This window comes from Mytilus edulis, chromosome 10 (assembly GCF_963676685.1).
Source record: "Mytilus edulis chromosome 10, xbMytEdul2.2, whole genome shotgun sequence".
NCBI lineage: Eukaryota > Metazoa > Mollusca > Bivalvia > Mytilida > Mytilidae > Mytilus > Mytilus edulis.
Genome location: NC_092353.1, coordinates 79,759,217 through 79,784,194, shown reverse-complemented (window position 1 = coordinate 79,784,194; position 24,978 = coordinate 79,759,217). Strand labels below are relative to the sequence as shown.

General features: G+C 33.5%; 2 protein-coding genes and 1 long non-coding RNA gene across 4 annotated transcripts in view; 2 read left to right on the top strand and 1 right to left on the bottom strand.

Moving 5' to 3' along the window:
* LOC139492001 (uncharacterized) overlaps positions 1-24,978 on the top strand; it is a 275,234-nt gene that overhangs the window by 69,322 nt on the left and 180,934 nt on the right. The window lies entirely within an intron of this gene.
* LOC139492002 (uncharacterized) lies at positions 2,935-14,955 on the top strand. 2 transcript variants are annotated; one of them, XR_011656686.1, is made up of 10 exons: positions 2,935-3,120; positions 7,567-7,839; positions 8,657-8,704; positions 9,922-9,998; positions 10,796-10,850; positions 11,580-11,769; positions 12,107-12,213; positions 12,797-12,898; positions 13,646-13,827; positions 14,277-14,955. XR_011656686.1 is itself a non-coding variant. In XM_071280025.1 (8 exons), exons 1-8 carry the CDS (start codon positions 7,630-7,632, stop codon positions 13,655-13,657), a joined length of 801 nt encoding a protein of 266 aa, XP_071136126.1. In that variant the 5' UTR covers positions 7,615-7,629; the 3' UTR covers positions 13,658-13,945. The 2 variants fall into 2 exon arrangements, 1 of the variants encoding a protein (XP_071136126.1); XM_071280025.1 differs by lacking the exons at positions 2,935-3,120; positions 14,277-14,955 and having other exon boundaries at positions 7,615-7,839; positions 13,646-13,945.
* On the bottom strand, positions 15,713-16,913 carry LOC139492003 (uncharacterized). The gene is made up of 2 exons (XR_011656687.1): positions 16,809-16,913; positions 15,713-15,883 (listed from the first exon to the last, which is right to left on the bottom strand). It is a non-coding gene; the product is annotated as an uncharacterized lncRNA (long non-coding RNA).

Genomic DNA, 24,978 nt, shown 5'->3' with positions numbered 1-24,978 from the left:
AGAGGTATAGGGGGAGGGTTGAGATCTCACAAACATGTTTAACCCCGCCGCATTTTTGCGCCTGTCCCAAGTCAGGAGCCTCTGGCCTTTGTTAGTCTTGTATTATTTTAACTTTTAGTTTCTTGTGTACAATTTGGAGTTTAGTATGGCGTTCATTATCACTGAACTAGTATATATTTGTTTAGGGGGCAGCTGAAGGACGCCTCCTGGTGCGGGAATTTCTCGTTGCATTGAAGACCTGTTTGTGACGTTCTGCTCTTGTCTGCTCTACGGTCGGGTTGTTGTCTCTTTGGCACATTCCCCATTTCCATTCTCAATTTTAGTATCTATGGTGAGTTCATTTATGTATCTACTCTAATATTGAAGAAACATCTGTTGACTTGTTTTTGCAACTATAGCTCCTGAAATATATACAGTAAAACCTGACTGAACAGAAACCTTCCGGGACTTGCGATTTTGTTCGGTTTGGCAGGTAATCGGTTTCATCGGGTTCACAATGCATGAACATGGGATATGATTGGTCTTCAGATCTAGAACAAGTTTGGATTAGACCGGTTTCCGGTTTATTCAGGGTTCGGTTTAATAAGGTTTCACTGTATATGTTTTGCAGTTTTTGACTGATATCTCAATAGGAAAGTGTGACATGCAAAATTTATCAGCATCACAAGATCTATTACACCTGAAATATACAGTTTTGTCGGTTTTTTTTTATAACTATAGGAGCTAGGTTATAAACCTTCCAAAATGACTAGTGTGACAAGCTCTAACGTCTATGATATTTTAGCTTGAGACAATCAGTTTTAGGAGTTTTGACATGTTTTTTGCTATTTTGGCTGTTATTTTTATACCCGGTTGTAGCTGGGTTAAATAAGTGAATTGCAAGAATGAAAAGCAACACAAAGAGAAACTTAATTATGTATGCGCATAAAAAAATTCATCAGAATTTTTCCACCAGGTGACAGGCACAGGTGTGCCGGTTGTTAAGTTCACGTGGCCCCAAGGGACATGTGGGAAACTTGCAATAATTTGGGGTACAACAGTTCTGTTGTCCATAAAATAATATGCTTAACCTTCAAGATCAATATCAACCAAACTTAGACTGAATGATTCTTATATAGGTTAGGGACGACATCAAAAGTTCAATGTAGGATCGATAAAAAGCTTAATTCATATAGTTTTTTCATTCCCCCCCCCCCCTTTCCCCTTTACCCCCACTCTTAACCTAATTTGGGAAAAATTGATTGACCAATAAGGATATATATAAAATCGATGTCAATTAAACAAAACTTGCAACAATTTTGACCCCATCCCCAAACTATTTGAATTCAGGTGGGTTTTTTTTTTATCCTTCATTGACCTTCATTGATTTGGCATAAAATTTGTATTCCTAACACATGTAACAGTCAACCAAAATGGTCACAATGGCTAAAACTAAAATATTGAGATTTTAACTTAAATTTAGTTGAAATTGAAAAATACATTCGGATCTGCAAATCAGTTGTTGTAATCTTTGATATTGTGATGACCTCAAAGTGAAGGACATATGAATTAAGGATGATCTAAGTGTGGTGTGATTGAAAAATTAGCAAACAAACCAAGATAAAATTGAGATGGAAATTGCGAATGTGTCAAAGAGACAACAACCCGACCAAAGGAAAGAAAATAGCAGAGGCAATCTAATAAAAATATTGATCTCTGATTTCGTTATACTCATAATATATGTAGTATAACGACATTAGAGATCAATATTTATACCCCCCGCTTTGAAAAAAGGGGGGTATACTGTTTTACCTCTGTCTGTCCTTCTGTCAGTCCGTCAGTCCATCAGTCCGTCAGTCTGTCAGTCAGTCCGTCCGTCCCATGAATATTTTTCGTCACATTTTTCTCAGGAACTACACTACCAGGATTTCTGAAATTTGGTTTCAGGCTTGATATAAGTCAGCTATACTGTGTAATGCGTTTTCAGATTCATCACTCGACAACTTCCTGTTTACAGAACACTTGTATCATTTTTACACCTGATAGCCAAGTTGAAATTTTTCGTCACATTTTTCTCAGGAACTGCACTACCAGGATTTCTGATATTTGGTTTCAGACTTGATATAAGTCAGCTATACCGTGTGATGCGTTTTCAGATTCATCACTCGACAACTTTCTGTTTACCGAACACTTGCCAATGTATTATTTTACACATGATAACCAAGTTGAAAATTTTCGTCACATTTTTCTCAGGAACTACAATACATGGATTTCTGAAATTTGGTTTCAGGATTTATACAAGTCAGCTATACCGTGTGATGCGTTTTCAGATTCATCACTCAACAACTTCCTGTTTACCGAACACTTGAATATGTTTACACTATTAAAACTATCCACTTGCGGTGGGGGTATCATCAGTGAGCAGTAGCTCACAGTTTCACTTGTTTAATAAGATTGTAGCAGAGGGTCACTAATAGGTCTTCAATGCAGCGCGAAACTCCCGCAGCCGGAGGTGTCGTTCAGCTGGCCCCTAAACAAATGTCTATACTAGTACAGTGATAATGAACGCCATACTAAACTTCGAATTATACGCAACATGCACAAGAAACTAAAATTGAAAATCATACAAGACTAACAAAGGCCAGAGGCTCCTGACTTGGGCCAGGCGCAAAAAATGCGGCGGGGTTAAACATGTGTTTTGAGATCTCAACCCCCCCCCTTATACCTCTAGCCAATCTAACAATCATAAGACCCATTTTGTTCGTAAATAACTCGATCCTCATGATCCTGTTGTCCTCAAACCGAAGAAATAAGTTATCCTCCTTGATTTGATTTACTGGTCTCGACCTAGAAAAAAACGTTATACAGAAGTTGAGAGTATTTGATTCTTAAACTAAAGCTAATACATACTATATAATGTAAAATTAGATATTAAATGACTACTGTAAGAGAGATAACTCTAAATTTTACAGGGCAAATCAGCTTTATTTTTAGAATGTGAAAGAATGATTAACACTGGTGTAAGTTTGAGGTCATATGTCTTTATATGGTCAAAGTTTCTTCCTGGCTGTTACCCAAAGCTAGAGGTATATAACCCTTCAAAATAATATTGATGAAAATATATAAAACAAATGTAAAAAGGTAAGTGTCATGTTTTTGTTTTCAATTCTTAAACCAGAAAAACTGAAAAACTATTTTCATATCAACATGATGAATGATCAAATGAATTAAACATTTTTTGTAGTAAAAAATCTACAGCAGACAGTAAGAAAAATCAATGTGTATTTGCTATAAATAAACCTGATAAAAAAGGGGGGATGAATTAATTTTGTTATTTTAAATTTAACTGCAAACTTCCAAGATGCTTAAATCTAATACGAGAAGTGTACAGTATGTATGTGTTCCAGAACATATGAGTATTTGGACCCTACGCGTATGGTCGGGCCATTTGAGTATATACTCGTTTGGTTATTAACTGGCCGAACAATATGAGTATTCACACCATATAGGTATTTTTCGAATAAATGCAAACTTCTTAAATAGATAGAGCTTATTCTCTGGTCCAAAATAGGCACTATTATTAGCTAAAATCCTTTTTATTTGTTACAAAATAATTGTCTTGATATATTTGTTGTTTTACCCTCGTTATCTAGAGTCAATTTTAAGCACATCGATCATGTTGATAGTTTTGTCCGTACATTAAACCATAAGCATTTTGGGCGTGGACATTTTTTTTTAAATTTCTAATTTCCAATTATTTTCCCCAATAAAACTAGGATAATGGTAAATCGTATAAAGAGCAGTATGAAATGATTTAATAACTTGGAATAATTTGAAGTGATAATTGAATGATAATGAAATTTAATTTACCAAAAAAACAAATTGAAATACCAAATCAAAGTAAAAGTTTATACTTCTTTCTTTACCATGTTTACAATGCATTGTTATTTTTGGCATTGACACATTGCGTTTCGTAAAGACACATTATAAATCATAATAATTACATTAGATCTATTTGTTTCATTATAAAACCTTCTTCTGATTGGCTTACTGCAATCTCGCGCTATTCCTTAATCAACTTCATTTCAAAATAAATTGTACATTCATGTTGACACGTGCTTCTACAATAAAGTGCATAGGTAAATTAAATAAAAACTTGATAGAAATCGTGTTTTCATGGTCCTAGCTAAAAAAATGTGATTATAAGTATTGAATGCTTCTTTTCGTAACTTCATAGAGTCCCTCATAACTCTTTTTATGTGGCTTTTGTTTTATATGTAAAATTGTAATATTATGTAAATGTTTTATAAGAGGTGAGACTCAAATACAATAGCGCTGACCGTGCGCACATTTATAGGATACAAAATGTATTTCGGTCAACGATTTTACACACCCATGAAGTTACAAAAAGAAGCATTCAATTATTAAATGCAGCAAAACTTAAATGCAGCACGGCTTCTACTATAATTTGAACTTGTGAGTTTTAAAATTCATTTTATATCATTATTAAATCAAGTTACAATGAAAACATGATTATTTCATTTTTAGACACTTTTATTTTTTTACACCTAAATTATTCTTATAGGGGTATGCTTTACGCAATTACTGTTCAACGTTTGTCGTATTAAAAATACTCAATACATTTACATATGGTCTGTAACATATATACTGAGTGGCAATAAACATGCAACATATCATATTTGAAGTTTGGATTAGATGCATCCAGATTTGGTTGAAACGAACATGATTGCTTTAATAACCTAATAATTCATTCCTGAAACATTTTAAGGCATACATTAATTGTTGCTGAAATTTTCTCCGATTCAGTGTTATGTTAAATTTCAGGGGCGGATCCAGACATTTTAAAAGGGGTTTCCTAAACCAGAATAGAGGGAGAAAGGGGGTGTTCCAACTATAGGTCCGAGAACACAATTATTTCGTAGTGCATTTCTTTTAGAACATAAATGAAAATAAAAAAAAATCCCACCTGCGCTTTCTCAAAGAAACTTTTACAGTGTGTTGTACTACTTTTGGGACAAATTATATCAAAATTATAGAAAACTTCATCGGCTCTAACTCAAAATATGGACAATTTTATGTTTAGGGCGTCTTGAAATCTTTTGACAGCTTCCGAAGTGCTAATTTTCAACCTTTTTCAGCTGGACCAAATCACTACTTTCCTTTAAAATTCTGGACCCAATTTGTTTTACAGTGTAATTTCACCCCCTACTTGCAATTTGAGGCATTCAACATGGAGAAATAAATTTGGAAGGGGTATAAAAATTAATGGCAAGTAACCGACTGTCAACACTAGGGACTATATTTGTGAACAACGAAAATCAAGGGACGACAATTGTGGTCTCGGACCATATATGTTCTCATTCAAATGCATTGATCGTCCATAAAATGGGGATTGTAACCTCTAAACCCACTGGATCTAGATCTGCCACTGAGTTTAGTATTATAGTATACAAATGATTTTTATACGACCGCAAAATTTGAAAAAAATTTCGTCGTATATTGCTATCACGTTGGCGTCGTCGTCTGCGTCGTCGTCGTCGTCGTCCGAATACTTTTAGTTTTCGCACTCTAACTTTAGTAAAAGTGAATGGAAATCTATGAAATTTTAACACAAGGTTTATGACCACAAAAGGAAGGTTGGTATTGATTTTGGGAGTTTTGGTCCCAACATTTTAGGAATTAGGGGCCAAAAAGGGCCCAAATAAGCATTTTCTTGGTTTTCGCACTCTAACTTTAGTTTAAGTTAATAGAAATCTATGAAATTTTGACACAAGGTTTATGACCACAAAAGAACGGTTGGGATTGATTTTGGGAGTTTTGGTTTCAACAGTTTAGGAATTAGGGGCCAAAAAAGGGCCCAAATAAGCATTATTCTTGGTTTTCGCACAATAACGTTAGTATAAGTAAATAAAAATCTATGAAATTTAAACACAATGTTAATGACTACAAAAGGAAGGTTGGTATTGATTTTGGGAGTTTAGGTCCCAACAGTTTAGGAATTAGGGGCCAAAAAGGGACCCAAATAAGCATTTTTCTTGGTTTTCGCACAATAACGTTAGTATAAGTAAATAGAAATCTATGAAATTTAAACACAAGGTTTATGACCATAAAAGGAAGGTTGGTATTGATTTTGGGAGTTTTGGTCCCAACAGAATAAGGGGCCCAAAGGGTCCAAAATTAAACTTTGTTTGATTTCATCAAAATTGAATAATTGGGGTTCTTTGATATGCCGAATCTAACTGTCATGACTGTGTATGTAGATTCTTAACTTTTGATCCCGTTTTCAAATTGGTCTACATTAAGGTCCAAAGGGTCCAAAATTAAACTTAGTTTGATTTTGACAAAAAATGAATCAGTTAGGTTCTTTGATATGCTGAATCTAAAAATGTACTTAGATTCTTGATTATTGGCCCAGTTTTCAAGTTGGTCCAAATCGGGGTCCAAAATTAAACTTTGTTTGATTTCATCAAAAATTGAATAAATGGGGTTCTTTGATATACCAAATCTAACTGTGTATGTAGATTCTTCATTTTTGGTCCTGTTTTCAAATTGGTCTACACTAAAGTCCAAAGGGTCCAAAATTAAACAATTTAACAAAAATTGAAATCTTGGGGTTCTTTGATATGCTGAATCCAAAAATGTACTTAGATTTTTTATTATGGGCCCAGTTTTCAAGTTGGTCCAAATCAGGATTTAAAATTATTATATTAAGTATTGTGCAATGGCAAGAAATATCTAATTGCACAATATTGTGAAATAGCAAATTTTTTTTTAATTAGAGTTATCTTTCTTTGTCCAGAATAGTAAGCAAGAAATATCTAATTGCAAAATATTGTGCAATAGCAAGATTTTTTTTTAATTGGAGTTATCTTTCTTTGTCCAGAATCAACTTAAATCTTTGTTATATACAATATACAATGTATATTCACTTTTTACTACCAACTGATAAATTAAAATAATCTTTACCATTCAGTGATAACAAGCAGTTTTTTTACATCTTAATATTTTATGATGTATTTAAATGAGTAGTTATTGTTGCAAACTCCATTAGAAATTTTAATTGAGATTAGTTTTGGAATAAGGGAAAGGGGGATGTGATTAAAAAAATTGGGTTCAATTTTTCTCATTTGAAATTTCATAAATAAAAAAGAAAATTTCTTCAAACATTTTTTTGAGAGGATTAATATTCAACAGCATAGTGAATTGCTCTAAGAGAAAACAAAAATTTTAAGTTCATTAGAACACATTCATTCTGTGTCAGAAACCTATGCTGTGTCAACTATTTAATCACAATTCAAATTTAGAGCTGAATCCAGCTTGAATGTTGTGTCCATACTTGCCCTAACCATTCAGGGTTCAACCTCTGCTGTCGTATAAAGCTACGCCCTGCGGAGCATCTGGTATATGTTGTGTTCGCGTACAATATATGAGATATATTAAGAATTAAGAGCCCAAGCTAGGTATCAAGAGTGTAACTTGTAAGATTGCAACACTTCTACAAAACCCAACCTCCTGAGTATATGTTATTTATCTGTTGTTTGCAATACGTTTTTTGGTGTTTAATAGGTAAAAACTTCAATCTTCTGTCAACCTCCAGAATATTTCAATCTCTAAAAGGCAAGAATAAGTATGGCTGCACTGGTAGAAACAGAAATAGACACAGCAATGCAAAGACTGAAACAGTTAGAATCATCGACAGTTAAATCAGCTGATGAAGAGCCGTCTGTACAACACGAACATGGAGATAAAATAAAAGTTACATACTATCTCAGGGATATTAAACGTAAAATGGTAGACGAGTGGAAACAGAAGTTCAGAAAATATGAAGATAGGGTCAAGGTATTACAGTGAAATCTGTGTATTATATGAAATATAGGTTCAAGATATTACAGTAAAATCTGTGAATAAAATAGAAAAAAGGATCAAGGTATTGCAGTAAAATATATGTATAAAATTATAGAAATAAATAGATGATGTATTTAAAACATCAATGAAAGAAAGAAACATCTGTTTTGCATCTTTCAATTCCAATTCAAAGAAATCATAGAAATTCCACAAAAAAATCAAAAAAATCGTGAATCTATTAGTATCCATTTAAACGAATGAATCTTTAGTATTTGTATGGTACTAGTAATTATACACATTTTTGGTTCTGCTACTTACTTGAGAGAGAGAATATAATGAGCAAAATATATAGAAAATAGAGACTAATGACCTATAAAATTAAAGAATACAGACTCCAGGCAGAATACCTGCTTCGTTCTCGAAGGGCATTTCATTTTCCGTTCTTCCTGATCGGCGCATTTTCGCAATCGTGATCGTGATCGTTTTTCGAGGTTTTTTTTAATATATATATTTTCGTGATTCGTGATCATGGAAACTTATTTTCTGTGAATCGTGATTGACAAAAAAATCAACTCGTGAAACGTGATGAGACCCCAACCCACATCATGCCCCTCATTCTTTATTACCAGAGCAGTGAGCTTGCTTTTATCCCCTGTAATTGGTTTCACCGTTGAAGAAGTACCTGTCGGTACAAGGTTGCTTTCAATATCGTAGCATCTATATAAAGGGTCTATAAAGGGCTTCGTAGATTTTTGACTTCTGAACGTGTATCTAGCCTATATCTGCTAAATAGTTATTATTTATATTTCAGTCTACAGAGGGTGATATATTTGTTGGTACTCCTGAAGTAGATGCTGTTGTAAGTACTACTACTTTCAAATCTGTATTCCTCATATCAATATAACTAATTACAGTTGTATCAATCCAGTTCAATGTTAAGAACCATATGCTTATTGGTTTCTAATTTATAATTACTAAATGGTGTATCAGTTTAAAACAGTGCATATTTAGATCACTATGCTTACTTAGAAACACAATAAATAAAAAAAGTTCATTGAGGCCTTCATGGAGCAGAAACGCTTACATCAGAAGTCCCACGCAAGCAACTACTAGTTCTTAAGGATATTTTTGCTTAAAAGGGACGTAATAAATACTAAATAGAGAATAATGAGGTGCTAAATGTAAAGAATAGAAAATGATGAGCAAAATATATAAAGAAAAGTGAAAAATGGCACGAAACAGAATTTAAATAGCCAATCAAGGAACACATCAAGATTATGTCCAGTTACAGATATTTGATCATTGATGGAATGATAAAGCAGAGTTATGGTATATCAGATTATGTCACAAAATCTCTCCATACATTCACCAAACAAAATTAAAACGAAGAAATACATATATAAGTTTCCTTGCATACATATACGCCGTATATAACTGTAGAAATACGAGTGCATATACATCATGAAAACAGGAAAACTTTTATGGTCTGCACATATCATAAGAAACGAACATTTTCAGACCAATTATCCAAATGGAAACAAGAGTGCACACGCTGAAATGTCTTGCCTTCTTTACTTATCATTGATATAATGTTGATAGTCCTAAATATAAAGATTTTATTATTACAACTGTCACATAAACTTAAAACATTATAACCAAGAAAACTAAACATTACTTAATCAATGAACCATGAAAATGAGGTTAAGGACATTGGACATGTGACTGGCGGAAACTTCGTAACATGACGCATCTATATACAAAGTATGAAGCATCCAGGTCTATCACCTTCTAAAATATAAAGCTTTTAAAAAGTTAGCTAACGCCGCCGCCGGATCACTATCCCTATGCCGAGCTTTCTGCGACAAAAGTCGCAGGCTCGACAAAAACAGATAAAAACACAAAAACTTAAAACTGAGCAATAAACCGTGAAAATGAGGTCAAGGTCTAATAAAAACTGCGCGGCTGACATATATATCATTAGTTATTTCCATACACCAAATATAGTTGACCTATTGCATATATATATAGTATTTGATTCCAAGTAGTGCACATTAATATTCACTTCTAATTAAATAGGTCTCTCCAGCAAATGCCTTTGGCTTTATGGATGGTGGGATTGATCGTGTGTTTTCTGAGCTGTTTGGATGGCAAATGTAAGTCTAACATACGTTTCCTTCATTTACGGAAACGTATTGTCAAGTATTTACTATTAAAGTTTTAATTTTGTCAATATCAATTTTAACAAATCCTGGCATACATTGAAATGAAGACAATAATTAATAGTCTGCTAACGTATGCTTAGAATATTTGTCAGACCTTAATTTTTTTTTCAATGAGTTAAAGTTAAGTTTTATTATCAAAATACAAAATATATATAAAACTAAAGTTGCTTGATAAACTGCAATCATGCTATGAGGTATTTAAGATGATTTTAATGGTTGATATCTACCGGATTCATATTCCATAAAGTTGTTAATATGACTAGGTTTAAAACAGCAACCTTCATCTTTAATTTTGTTTAGGAAGAGGTTGGCTATTTTTTCTCAAGACAAACAATATTTTCAATATATCAGGAGAAAGCCATTTTTCATTTATACCAGTGTTCTTTTATATTTTTGTGGTGCCCATTTTTAATAGAAACTGGTTTTACTTTCTTTCAGAAGTATTTATTTCAAGGAGATTAAGAATTAAAAAAAAACCTTTCAATTAAAAACCAACGTGACTCTCCCTTCTAGGAGATAAACGGGCAGTGCCAAAGCTCTGTTTAAAAGTCATATTATACTGCTATCACTTTTCTTGGTGTTCTGATCCTGTTCGATAAGCAATATTAACTCGTTGATTTATATCGACAAAGGAACATCATCAGTATTGCACTGGTTGATTAATCCGTATTATAGGACTAATTTGCTCATATCATTTAATAATGGCTAATATATTACCTTTTCTTCAGGCAAGAACGGATACAGAAAGTAATAAGGGATCAGTATGACGGAGAAAACTTTGTTGTGAGTAGAGTACAACTTTGTTAGAATTATTCCATTATATATGAAGGACATCTATGTCCCATTGTCCATGGGACAGATGCCCTAGTCCGAGGTTACTCTGACGCCTAATGGCTGTTTTGCTAGACAAGCTGGGCGGGCATTTTTTTAATTTACGAATGCCCGTTGACATGGACATAACTCAAGAACGGCGAAGGGGACGCAATAGCCCAAATTCGATCTTGATCTGTATTTTGGAGAAATTTTCATTTTAAAATACATAAGTGTACAACCTGAAATTCTTGTCTGTTCTACTTATTATCATCGAATTTATGTTGTAAGTTTGTAATATGAAGATTTAACTACCTCATCAGATCTAACTATGCATTTTTTTTGTAAATGAGTGCATTTTTGGATTTAATATTGATGGTAGGTCTTTCAAAGAACATATATATTGACTACTATTAAATATTCTGTTCACGGGGTCTTTCATAATAACTGTCTAAAAAATCAATATATTCAAAACTTGTATTTGGTGCATGACATATTGCACTTATAAAATGCATTAAAAATTGTAAAATGATTTAAACAGGAAAGCAACAAACAGCCTGATTTATGCAAGAACAATTAATAAAAACACAAAAAACAGTTATTTTAACAACCACTAAATTAAGGCATCTGATTTCATGCGTCTTCTGGTTGTGTTGGCATCTACACGGTAACCTTATTTTATTCAAATTTTGTATTTTGTAGGGAAACGCAATCATTATTCCAGCCTATGACAAAGATCCAGACAAAGAACACATTCAGAAGTTAAAGACCAATAATATAAGTAATGGTAAACCAATCAAATACCTCATACACGTCCCGACAATGAGAGTACCAAAAGATGTCATCAACTCTACTAATGCTTATCTGTCCTTTAGAGGAGTCATTTTGGCAGGTATTAACATAGATTAGTAAATCATTACTCATAGTATATCACAAACTCAGCCAATGCTTACGTCTTTAAGAAGAGTCATTTTGTCAGGTATTTACATATCTATGAAAATCATTTCTGATTCTATTACTTTGATTATTATGCTTTTCTTTTTTTAGCACGTTATCATATTTTTATACATCCAGAGAGCTGATAAAGGTTATGACCCTTTAAACCACCCAATTATCTTCTGAGACCACACGTTTTTTAAATTTTGTTATACAATAGGTTCAGAAAAGTAAAAATTACCATAGAATTAGAGAAATACATTCTACTCATGAGTTTGTATATTCCATTGCAGTACAGAAGCACAACAGAAACCCAGAAAATCAGCCAATCAGAAGGGTTCTTTGTCCAGGTCTTGGGACTGCTGTTGGTAGAATGCCATTTAACAGATGTGCTTTTCAGGTTTACATAATTACTTTGTACTTCATATGCCAGAAATGAACTCAATTTATAAGACCCTACAGGGCATGGTCAATACAATTTGCAATTCACACTAGCAGAGCCTGTAAAATGTAACTATGATATTTTCCTATATGCTTGTTTTTGAAGAAAATATTTCCTCTAAAAAGCAGTGGCGGATCCAGCCATTTTAAAAAGGGGGGGGTCCCAACCCAGAGTAAAGGGGGGTTTCAACTATATGCTCCCATTCAAATGCATTGATCGGCCAAAAAAAAAGGGGGGGGGGGGTTAGAACCCCCCCCCCCCACCTTGACTTTTAATTAAGTGTTGATTACAAAAAGCAACAATATATGTCTACAATAAACCAACTTTTTCAAATTTATCCATTTCTATCTAAGTTTTCATGATTTCTTAACTTTGCTGATGATCCAAGAGTTAAATGAAATAAAATGAATGTGTTTACCTGTAGAAAGCTTGTTTTGATATTAAGTTTAAAATTGGTAGAAAAACTATGTTTTAATGGTGTAGAAAAATAATTGAACAAGTCAGAAAATATCAAGGTATGATAAAATTAATCTTTTTCCAGATGGTTCAAGCTTTTGAAATATTTGACTTGGGATTGAATGACAAACTTATGAAACCAGACAAGTTATGGGATGTAAGAGCACATGACAAAATGATGCAGGAGGTATGTGATCTAAAATTTACTTTATTAGGTATTGGCTATTCCTAAATTAAATCTTATGGGGGTTAATATAATACTATTAAAGAACTTTTTAAAATTGATTCAGTTTTCTCCTTAACCCCACCCCCATAAATTTCAAGTGCCAATCTGCCAAAGAACCAGGCTTGGTGAAAACATGACAAACACAAATTCTACTCAAGTTGACATTAATTTATGTTCAAATTGTAGTGTATCTATGAAAACAAAATTGTTTCCTATGATTGTTCTAGTTAGTCAAGATATAATTTGGTTGAAGGCACTAAAAAATTACAATTAAGGGGAGATAACTCAGTATTTGCTAACATTCTAACTAAAAGTTATCTAGAGAGTTCTTGATTTACCAGACAAGCAAAAGACCTACAATTTCTAACTCAAGGTGTAACATTTTTTAGACAACAGTTTCTTAACATGCAAAATAATGTTGAACGTTCTAAACAAATTTCATATTGATGGACATATTAGACAAAAGTATGTTTTTCAAATTGTAATGCTGTTTTATCAGAAATGCCAAATTTAATATTCTAGTTAATTTCCTGAGCATGACATTAAAATAGTTTAGGTACTTTATGTAATTTACCATGTCCAGAAAAAATATATTGACATAAAATGAAAAAATTCTTGGGGTCAACATAGTAACCAACATTAGAAAGGTGTGCAAGAACTTGAATTTTGTAAATATTTATGATTTAACCAGATTATTTGCCATTTCAGTACAATGAATGAATATACATCCCAACTGAATGAAAAGGAGGCAACTTTGTTCTAGCTTATTAGGAACAACTACCTGAAAGGGCAAAGATCTTCATACAGACTACTTATTTATTAGATTGAAATGTTATGGAGACCAAACCAAATGATTTTTTTTTTATACAGAGACACTTCAAATATATATGGTGGCCGGATGCGGCCATTTCGCGTTTTCGCGTTTTCGCGTTTTCTCCTTTCACTTTCACGCGAAATCGAGAAATCGAGAAATCGGGAAATCGAGAAATCGAGAAAGCGAAATCGAGAAATCGAGAAAGCGAAATCGAGAAATCGAGAAATCGAGAAATCGGGAAATCGGGAAATCGAGAAATCGAGAAAGCGAAAACGCGAATTCGAGAAATCAAGAAAGCAAAAACGCGAAAACGCGAAAGCGAAATCGAGAAAGCGAAAACGAGAAAATCGAAAAATCTCTTTCATTTCGCGTTTTCGCGTTTTCGCTTTCGCGTTTTTGCTTTCTTGATTTCTCGATTTCGCTTTCTTGATTTCTCGATTTCCCGATTTCTCGATTTCTCGATTTCTCGATTTCGTTTTCTCGCGAAAAGGCGAAATAGCCGCATCCGGCCACCATAAATATAAGTGTTGAAAATTGACGCAATTTTAACATGCAAAACAATTCAGAAACGCTGAAAGACAAGAAAGCTATCACTAATCCAATGCCAGAAAGTTGTCAGGGACCTTATAATGAAACTTTTTTTTAGTTTTTAATCTTTATATTACCCAAATATATATGTAATGGTTTTTTTTATAATTTGTATTTAATACATTTCTATACATATACATACACATATATTATTTTTACCAATAAAGAGGAAGTTATAAGTGAGATGTCAAATTCTTATCATGCTGAGCCAGATCTTTTAACATGGCTAAATCCCAAAGCAACAGTCCTCAGGAAGACATGTCACCTTATACCAGACGCATTATTCCCAGTCCAGGTCAACCAGTCTTTGATGTAGAGAAGCAGCAAATACTAATTTTCTTTTCAAGTCATTGGTTTACCCACCAAAGGTTCAAACCTTACACTTGATACCAATATTGTGTCCACTATCATGGAGGTTATCACTATAAATGATCCCATGAAAATATGGTCAAATATAGATGACCCTGGTAAAAAAAATCAGCACCATACTAAATCCTTTTTTGCAAAGTGTTCAAGTCAAAAGATCACAAGCTTTGTTGTGTTAAGCATATCCAACTCATAATCTAAAGTATCAGAGTGTAGGGAGTATGTGTTTGATTAATAAGAAAAGCCCTCAATACATTTCATCACTGCAAAGCTGAAAATATGAGGTCATTCTGTTAAGTAGAACTTGAGAAAAGTGATTTTTTTTTAAGTAGCAACAAACAGGAAGGAATGAAAAAAAAAAAGTTCTCATATTTATCAGTCAAACTACTACCAAAAAGTGTGACTGGAATTTTTGTCCGAAGGACGAAAAGACATGAATAATTCAACATTGCACCCAAACTTAAAGAGTGATAACAAACATATGATTATAAACCAAGAATGAAGTTTTCTGACAAAAATTCTTGTTGAATTTACATCTATAAAACATTTTTTGTCTGATAGTTTCAAAACATAAACCATAGGCGGATCCAGGGGGGGGGATTTGGTTGATTATATAGGGAATCACTGAAGCATGACTGGAGAGGACCCCCCTTAGGTCAGTCAGATCCCCCCCCCCTTTAGGAAAAGTTCTGGATCCGCCACTGTAAACTCTGGCAAAAATGATATAGTCCAAAAGACAGTGTAGTATGGTTAACATTTTTGAGTTCATCTATCCGGTATAGTGATGTTGGATCGACAAAAACTATGAATCAGTCCCCCACTGTGGGAGATATAAGCAGGGTTTGAGGATAAAATTACACAACAAAACATTGTTTTACAACCACAAAGTATTTTATATACAAAACATAGATGATCTTATTTTACTATTAGTAGAATGAAACTAAATGTAAAACTTATTTGATGTTTTAACATGGAATACCATGGGTAGTCTTCTACAATAAGACTGGTAAAAATGTATTTTTAAAGACAAGATTTACATGAATAATTTATCAGCACTGCTATCTAAAGTCAGTATGTTATAATGTTTAATGATTCTGTAGTCCCACACGTCATGAAGCAGTGGCCTCTAATTCTGTTGCTGGAGTATCAGGCTCTTCGTCATTGTAGATATTCTCAGCCTGATGTGTCGATATGAAACCAGAAAGACTGACAAACTCAATCAATAAGTCACCATCATCAACTCTGCTGGCATGAAGAAACAACAGTCACAACACTGATTTAAGAATGACTATGTTATAAGGGCATCAAATTTGCAACTCAAAGGACAAACAATGAGAGAGTTATATAAATGATATATTTGCACTGGTTATTATCTATTCATTTGAATGACACATTTCTGGAATAAACTTAATTGAGTTCACTCAAAACAGGAGTATTACATTTTAAAAGGTATAATACCCTATAATTGTGCACCTTTTATTGGATTCTGATTTGCTGTGTTTTAGTTCCACTTTTGAGAGCCGCTTTTGGGCACATTTGTGTCAGCCAGTTTTTATTGGTGGAGGAAGCCAGAGTGCCTGGAGACAACATCAGGAAAACTGAAATCCTTGTCAATTAAGATTGGAGTTGAGTGCACCCGCACAAGTGGTGTTAACTCACAACCTCTGTGTTGACTGGCTAGTGATAACAGTGGTAACTACTTAGGACCACTTCACCAACAAGGCCCCTACCTCTTTTGGAATAATATTACATGAATATTTTAGGTCCGGAAACTTGTCAGTTGTCAGTTATATCTTTCAAGATCTTTAAAAAGTGATGTTGCTAATCTTCTGTAAGAAAGTCTGTTAAATATGTTCACTCCATTTTATCCAATAACTTTAAAGAGCATGGACATGTTGTAGACACTTGAAGAATGTAAATCTTCAGCAATTTTTTTTTCCGACTTCGATTTTTAGTTTTCTATTTTGTGTCTATTTCTTTTTTAGCCATGGTGTTGTCAGTTAATTTTTAACTTGTGAGTTTAAATATCACTCTAATACCTTTAATAATGCCTGTATTCCATCTTCCTGTTCATTTATGTATTACATAAGTAACCAGACTTACCATTTGACAGACCTGCATAATGTTATCTTCTCATACAGAACATATTACCCAGGGATCATTTGGGGTCAAGAGAAGTCGGAGATCTTTGCTGTATGTCCTCCATGTATAAACTAAAATAAACATGCAATAAATTTATATAATTATGTCCCTATTCTTGCAAACAAACAACCTAGCTTACAGTTACTTTACTCTTTAAATGTACTCTGCATGTCTAATGTATTATTTCAAAGTTGTTTTATAACAACTTTGTAACCACTTGTCCTTTTTTTCTGAAAATTCACTTGAAGTACAAATAAATTTCCCATATTAAGAAGAAGTTTGAATAATCAACAGAAGTATTGAATCAAAATGCAGAACTGTGACTCAAATACTTGTTAGTTCTGGCAATGCCAACTTGTTCACATATATATCCTTTTTACATGTCTAAGAATAAATAAAATAAGAGACATACAACAAATTGTGTTCCCAACGTCTCTAGTTGCATTTGTTGTGACATTGAAAAATAAGTGTTTACACACTGAATTGTCTCCCCTGGTTTGTTGATTAAACTGAAACTGAATTTGATGTTGAATATCCTGGAAGTCTTACTGCAGGTGTTTCAAACCTTTTCAATAATCTACTGTGAATTCATTACATTTCGTTAAATACCAATTTTCGTGGATTTCGTGGGTACATTTGAACCACGAATTCAAATGTTGAACGAATAACAAAGTTTAAATAGGCTTGTAAGCAGAATTTGTCAGAACCACAAAATTAAATGTCCACGAAAGTGTTAGTTTTGTTCAATCCACAAAAATTGGTATCCACGAAAAATAAATGAATCCACAGTATCTGAAACAATATCAGAGGGACTTGTATGTCTTAAATTTTTAGTATGTCAGCACTGTTGGCTATAATGTTGTGGCCAGTTCACCAAAAGTGGAGGTCAACAGTCCAATAAATTTTTGAAAGTAAACTAATCAATATTTCTGGTGGTCCATCTTCAGCATCCTCAGCTGACTGCTCTTCTCCTATTTTACTGTAAATAAATTAATATGTCTCGACTAAAGTTTAATTATAAAACAAGCATAGTCAATGTTTAAACAATTTTTTAGTTATTAATATTTTAAGTAAAATATTAACAACTGTATCAATAAAAGAAAAGAACTTATATATGTCTATTCCAGATCATTAGTAATTTGGCTCTTTCCACTAGCTTTTCATTGTCAGTGTATATTTATGTCCCTCCTAAAGAATTGGCAAATCGATTATTCAAGTAAACCAATTAAAACTAGAGGCTCTAAAGAGCCTGTCTCTCACCTTGGTCTATGTTCATATTAAACAAGGGACACAGATGGATTCTTGAAAAAATTCTTGTTTTGGTGATGGCGATGTGTTTGTAGATCTTACTTTACTGAACATTCTTGCTACTTACAATTTTCTCTATCTATAATAAACTTGGCCCTTTAGTTACAGACGAAAATATTTTGAAAAACATTAACAAAAATTTACAAAATTAATGAAAATGGTTAAAAATTGACTATAAAGGGCAATAACCCCTTAAAGGGTCAACTGACAATTTTGATCATGTTGACTTATTTGTAGATCTTACTTTGCTGAACATTATTTCTGTGTGCAGTTTATCTCTATCTATAACGTTATTCAAGATAATAACCAAAAACAGCAAAAAATTCTTTAAAAATACCAATTGGGGGAGCAACCCAACAACCAGATGTCCAATTCATCTGAAACTTCTAGGGCATATAGATATTGATTTGATAAACAATTGAACTTTTTTGTCAGATTTGCTCTAAAGGATTCGTTTACAGAGTTATAACCCAACACATTTTTAAAACTAAATACATCAATTATGATTGTGGCTAAGTTTGGTTAAATTTGGCCCAGCAGTTTCAGGAGAAGATTTTTGTAAAATATTAAAAAAAAACAAAAACGAAAAATTGGTAAAAAATGACTATAAAGGGCAATAACTCCTTCAGGAGTCAACTGACCATTTTGGTCACGTTAATTTACTTGTAGATCTTAATTTGTTGAACACTATAGCTGTTTACAGTTTATCTCTATCTATAATAATAGTCAAGATAATAACCACAAACGTCAAAATTTCCTTAAAATTACCAATGTTGGGCAGCAACCCAACAACCGGTTGTCCGAATCATCTTCAAATTTCAGGGCAGATAGATCTTGACTTGATAAACAATTTTACCTCATGTCAGATTGCTCTAAATGCTCTGGTTTCAGAGTTATAAGCCAAAATCTAGATTTTACCCCTATGTTCTATTTTTAGCCATGGCGGCCATCTTGATTGGTTTGACGGGTCACCGGACACATTTTTTAAACTAGATACTCAAATGATGATTGTGGCCAAGTTTGGTTAAATTTGTCCCAGTAGTTTCAGTGGAGAAGATTTTTGTAAAAGTTAGATGAGAAAAGCTCACTTGGCCCTTTGGGCCAGGTGAGCTAAAAAGAATGCAATTTTACAACAAGAATGCATGTGTTGTCTTGCTTAGCATACCCTATTCATAATTGAAAATATCAACAAACAGGAAGTAAGCAAACATTAAATCCAAAAGAAAATCACATGTGTTACAAATCATCACTATCAAGCACCTGAACATGGATAAAATCAATCTGTTGCGATGGTCTACGCTAAAGTGCGATGCTTCCTACTTTATTTGGCCTTTTTAACTTTTTTGGATTCGAGCGTCACTGATGAGTCTTTTGTAGACGAAACGTGCGTCTGGCGTATACTGAATTTAATCCTGGTATCTATGATGAGTTTATTTATTTCCATACGCTTAGGCCCGACGGTCCGCGAAAGTATAGACGTTTAATAGAATCGTAGTTCGATAATGACGTTACCAGTCGTTTATACAAACTAAAAATGAACATGCCGGAAGATAGATTAGGAATATTTCATTAACACTTTTTACCCCAAATGTCCACGACTTACGAGTAATTAATTAAGTTTCTTCGAGTGCTGGAAGAAGCCTACAGTCGACCATTTTACTATATAAATACAAAACAGTATACGCATACTTATCATGCTTCTATTTGAAGCGAACGGATACATTCAAATCATTGTTTATGTGGCATATAAAAAAAGAAGATGTGGTATTGTTGTCAATGAAACAACTGTCCACAAAAGACCAAAATGACACAGACATTTCCAACTATAGGTCATCGTACGGCCTTCAACAATGAACAAAAGACCATACCGCATAGTCAGCTATAAAAAGTCCCAATATGAAAAGAAAAACAATTCAAACCAGAAAACTAACGGCCTTTTTTGTATCAAAAAAATGAACGAAAAACAAATATGTAACACATAAACAAACGACAACCAATGAATTACAGGCTCCTGACTTGGGACAGACACATACATTAATAATGTGGCGGGGTTAAACATGTTAGCGGGATCCCAACACTCCCCTAACCAGCTGGGACAGTGGTATAACAGTACAACATAAGAACGAACTATAAAAATCAGTTGAAAAAGGCTTAACTCATCAGATGGCCAAACATACAAGTGGACGTGGCCGGGTACAACGAAAAGATACTAGGAACAGATCTGAGAGTACTCGCAGTTATCTGAAAGCCAGTTCAAAACCACTAACAACTAATAAAAAAAAATCATGCATCTAAGACTATTCAATCAATCCGTACACATCCAACATCCAATGAATTTAGTGAAAAGATGTCATTAACAGTCAGAGAAAAACACGACCTTGTGCAATGCCAAGTTACAGGTATCAACAGATTGTAGATCCCTGAATATGTATATGTATATAAAATACTAGTTATATTTAGTTTGCTTTTAATTTACTGATAACAAAGTCAATATTTATACCAATAAAAACAATATTCAAAGATCTTATTACAGTGTTGAGTTGGTAACCTTTTAATTTAAGTTTATTTAAAGGAACGATAAGTTTACAAGGATCATTTCTAAATTTCCGGACACGGTTAACAACATTTCCGTAAACTTAAAATGAGGATGTGCTATCCCGTCAGGTACAACCAAACTTCAAAACCAAATCTTTATATCTGTGGAAAAATTTAGTAAAGGTTTTAAGTAATTTATGGTAAAGATATCCCTGGTTTAATAATTTACCTGCAATACATAGATTGCGTTCGTTAAAATCAAAAAATGGAAAATTAACAATAGGAAACGAAAAATCGTCCCTTTTGTCGTAAATTTTAGTGTGGAGTTTCCGTTTAAAACCGAAATATCTAAATGTTATTACCGTATAAATTTCAGTTTACTTTGTGATCCCCGTTTAAATGCCGTCGATTTTAATGAAAATTAACGTCGGTAAAGTAGAGATACATGTTTTCATGCGTGAACTATAAATTGTCTGCTTAAACATTAGTTCGTACTGTACATTGTAGGAACATAAAACATGTATTTGTACTCGCTATGAAAAAGTAGAAAGCTCGGCGAACATTACATTTCTCTCGCATTTAGATTAATGATTATACAATTAATAAATGTTGCATATTTCGACAATGAACGAATTTTGTATTTTTAATTTTCAATGACAAATGTAAGGGAGGTTGTAACATTAGTGTGAACGGCAATCTACACCAAGTATCCAAATATTCAAGACGCTCCGAATTGTTAAAATTTCATTTTACAAGAAGTATAGTATTTTGCTACTCATAAATTACCTTTATAGCAGTTATTACTTGGTCGGACTTGTTAATTTAGAAACAATCAGTTAATAAAATAAAATTGAGAAGGGAAATGGGAAATGTGTCAATGCGACAACAACCCGACCATAGAGCAGACAACAGCCGAAGGCCACCAATGGGTCTTCAATGTAGCGAGAAATTTCCGCACCCGTAGGGGTCCTTTAGCTGGCCCCTTAAAATATGTATACTAGTACAGTGATAATGGACGTCATTCGAAACTCCAAATTATACACAAGAAACTAAAATTAAAAATCATACAAGAATAACAAAGGCCAGAGGCTCCTGACTTGGGACAGGCGCAATTAGTTATCAAAAGTACCAGGATTATAATTTTATACGCCAGACGCGCGTTTCGTCTACATAAGACTAATCAGTGACGCTCAGATCTAAATAGTTAAAAAGCCAAACAAATACAAAGTTGCAGAGCATTGAGGACCCAAAATTCCAAAAAGTTGTGCCAAATACGGCGAAGGTAATCTACTCCTGGGGTAAGAAAATCCTTAGTTTTTCGAAAAATTCAAAGTTTTGTAAACAGAAAATTTATAAACATGACCATATAATTGATATTCATGTCAAAATTGCGGCGGTGTTAAACATGTTTATGAGATCTCAACCCTCCCCCTATACCTCTAGCCAATGTAGAAAAGTAAACGCATAACAATACGCACATTAAAATTCAGTTCAAGAGAAGTCCGAGTCCGATGTCAGAAGATGTAACAAAAAGCCCACCGGTAAATTATAAAGCCTAACACATATGTTATATACCTTAGCATACTAGCTTTTGCAAAAAGACTTTTTCAACCTCGATGTTTTAATCCCTGAATCTAACCCTTTGGACCAGAGGCGGATTTAGGGGGGGGCAGGGGGCCCGGGCCCCTCCTTTTGGAAAAAAATTTGGTTGCTTATATAGGGAATCACTGAAGCGTGACTGGACCGGGCCCCCTCTTAGGTCAGTCAGTGGGCCCCCACTTATGAAAATTTCTGGATCCGCCACTGTGGACCATCGCACTTTAGCGTAAGACACCATCGTACTGAAGCGAACAAACAACCATCGCACTTTTGCTTGAAATACCATCGTACTTTAGCGTAGACCATCGCACTTTAGCGTGACCATCGCACTTTAGAGTCCTACATATATATGTCTCACTCTTTTATATTAAGAAACATATTCTATCTCATTTAAAGTAGTTTCCACATCACCACAAGCCATTCAGTACGTTAATGTTGATTTATTACCGCTTGTGGTACTGCATCTCGTTGATATTTGCATAAGTCATTGATTGACAGTTTGGGGTTTTCATCAAACTGTTTATGAAATCTTTACTAAATCTGTTTGAAGTATACTAATTAATATTTTAGTGTTGTCTTTTGTTTTATCCATAATCAGTATTGAGCGCTAAGCTAGTTTCAGTATCTACGGGTATTTTGTGTCTTGTTTTTTTTTTTGTGATTGAACCCGATCTGTGACTATTTGCAGTAATTATAGCTACTTTGAGTAATTTGGGTTTTTTTTTGTGTGGTTGTGTGATTAGAACCGATATGATGACAAGGTGCAGTATTTACGGGTGGTTTTTTTTATAGTTTTTTGTGGTCATCTTTGAATTAAAAATTTACACAGTTTTTAAGTGTCCGTCATTTTATCCAGCCTTTACCTCCATAAGAGAACGGAGCTGCGATAACAACAGACACACTTGTTTTGTTCCTGTGTCGCTCACCTGGTAAAACATTGAAGACTTTGTATGCACATAATTCACCAAATATATTTGAACTATTAGTTATAGTACTAGTACTTGAAAAACAGACAAAAACAAAAAACTTAACATTGACCATTGAACCATCAAAATGACGTCAAAGTCAATTAATAACTGCAAGAGAGACTTGTTCACCTAACAATCATGTAACTTCAACCTTGAATGAGGTTAAGGTCCGCTGAACCCAGTCTGGCGGACATGTAGACGTTGCAAGAAACCCATATACCTAATATATTTATTGTTTTACTCATAAGTGAGAAATTCACACGAACACAAAAACTTAATTTGTTTTCATGCAAGCACTGAACCATGAAAATGATGTCAAGGATAATGGACATATGATAGACGGAAACTTCCTAACATAAGGTATCTTCATACAAAATATGAAGAACCCAGGTCTGTTACCTTCTGAAATATTAAGCTTTATACAAATAGTTAACGCTGCCGCCACCACCCGATAGTAACCCCTTGTCACATACTACGACGAAACTATAATTTGTAGTAATATCCAATTATTCTATATTTCTGCGGTGTATACTACTCAATAAACAGAAACTTGTTCTACAAAAAGTGAGAATGGTAGAAACAAATTTCTTGTCATGAAAAATAACCTTACTGATTTGAACAAAAAACAAAAGATGACTTCACCAAAACGCTCGACATAAGTTTTGTTGAGTTAGTAGACAATCGGTACTAATTGTGAATACCTATTTGCTTTATTTTAAAGTCATAGCTGATAGGTAACAGAAATGACACATAAATAGAAAATCTTCTTAAATACAAAAGAAAAACCATTTTTCCAAGTCTTTAAGTTCACATTCAGATATGATATATTGATGATAGCTTATCACTCAACAATTCCATATACTTCAGTCAGTGTTTACATCTTATATATCCTATAGTGAATATAAAAAAGAAGATGTGGTATGATTGCCAATGAGACAACTGTCCACAAGCTAGATCAAAATGACACAGACATTTAAAACAACTATTGGTCACCGTACGACCTTCAACAATGAGCAAAACCAAGATAGGAAATCATGTAAGCTTATATTGTATATATTTGTAGATGTACTTCGGAGTACATTGCATGAGCCTTGATGAATTTTGATGGAATATTTAAACTAGTAAGTTGCAATGTTGAGGTCAACCTTGAAAAGGGTTCACGAACGACATTTTGCTAGATTAACACAGAGTTTATCTATCGGCCACAGCAACCACTCCATACTCTTTTCCTCAAACTAGACTACCAAAATGAGACTTCTTGTGAATATTGGCAAACCATTAGCAACACGGCAATTGCTGAATATGAAGCCGGATATGCTTACTCTTCTAGAGAGCCTAAAACAACCTTTGGTTTTTGGTGGTATTCATGTTAATCAGTCTATATATTTCAAAGTAGTGTTTTTTACACTTTTGTTCCTGTCTTGGTGTTTTTTCCCTAGTTTTTATCATGCTGTTTTCAGTGTATCTTTGGTATCTTCAGTACTTTTTATAACAATGATGGAAATATTTTGGAACATATTGTCGTCACACAAGCTACCATATTGATTACATATAAAGCCAAGGAATACTATTGTTACACCGTCAACAGTAGGTTAATCTATCTAAATAAGATAAATACTTGTTTTGTAACTTCATCTTAAACATAGATTTCATTGACATTTCTTTCTTTCATTTATTTAACACAATGATCATATTTATATCAAATATTTCCATATATTGTT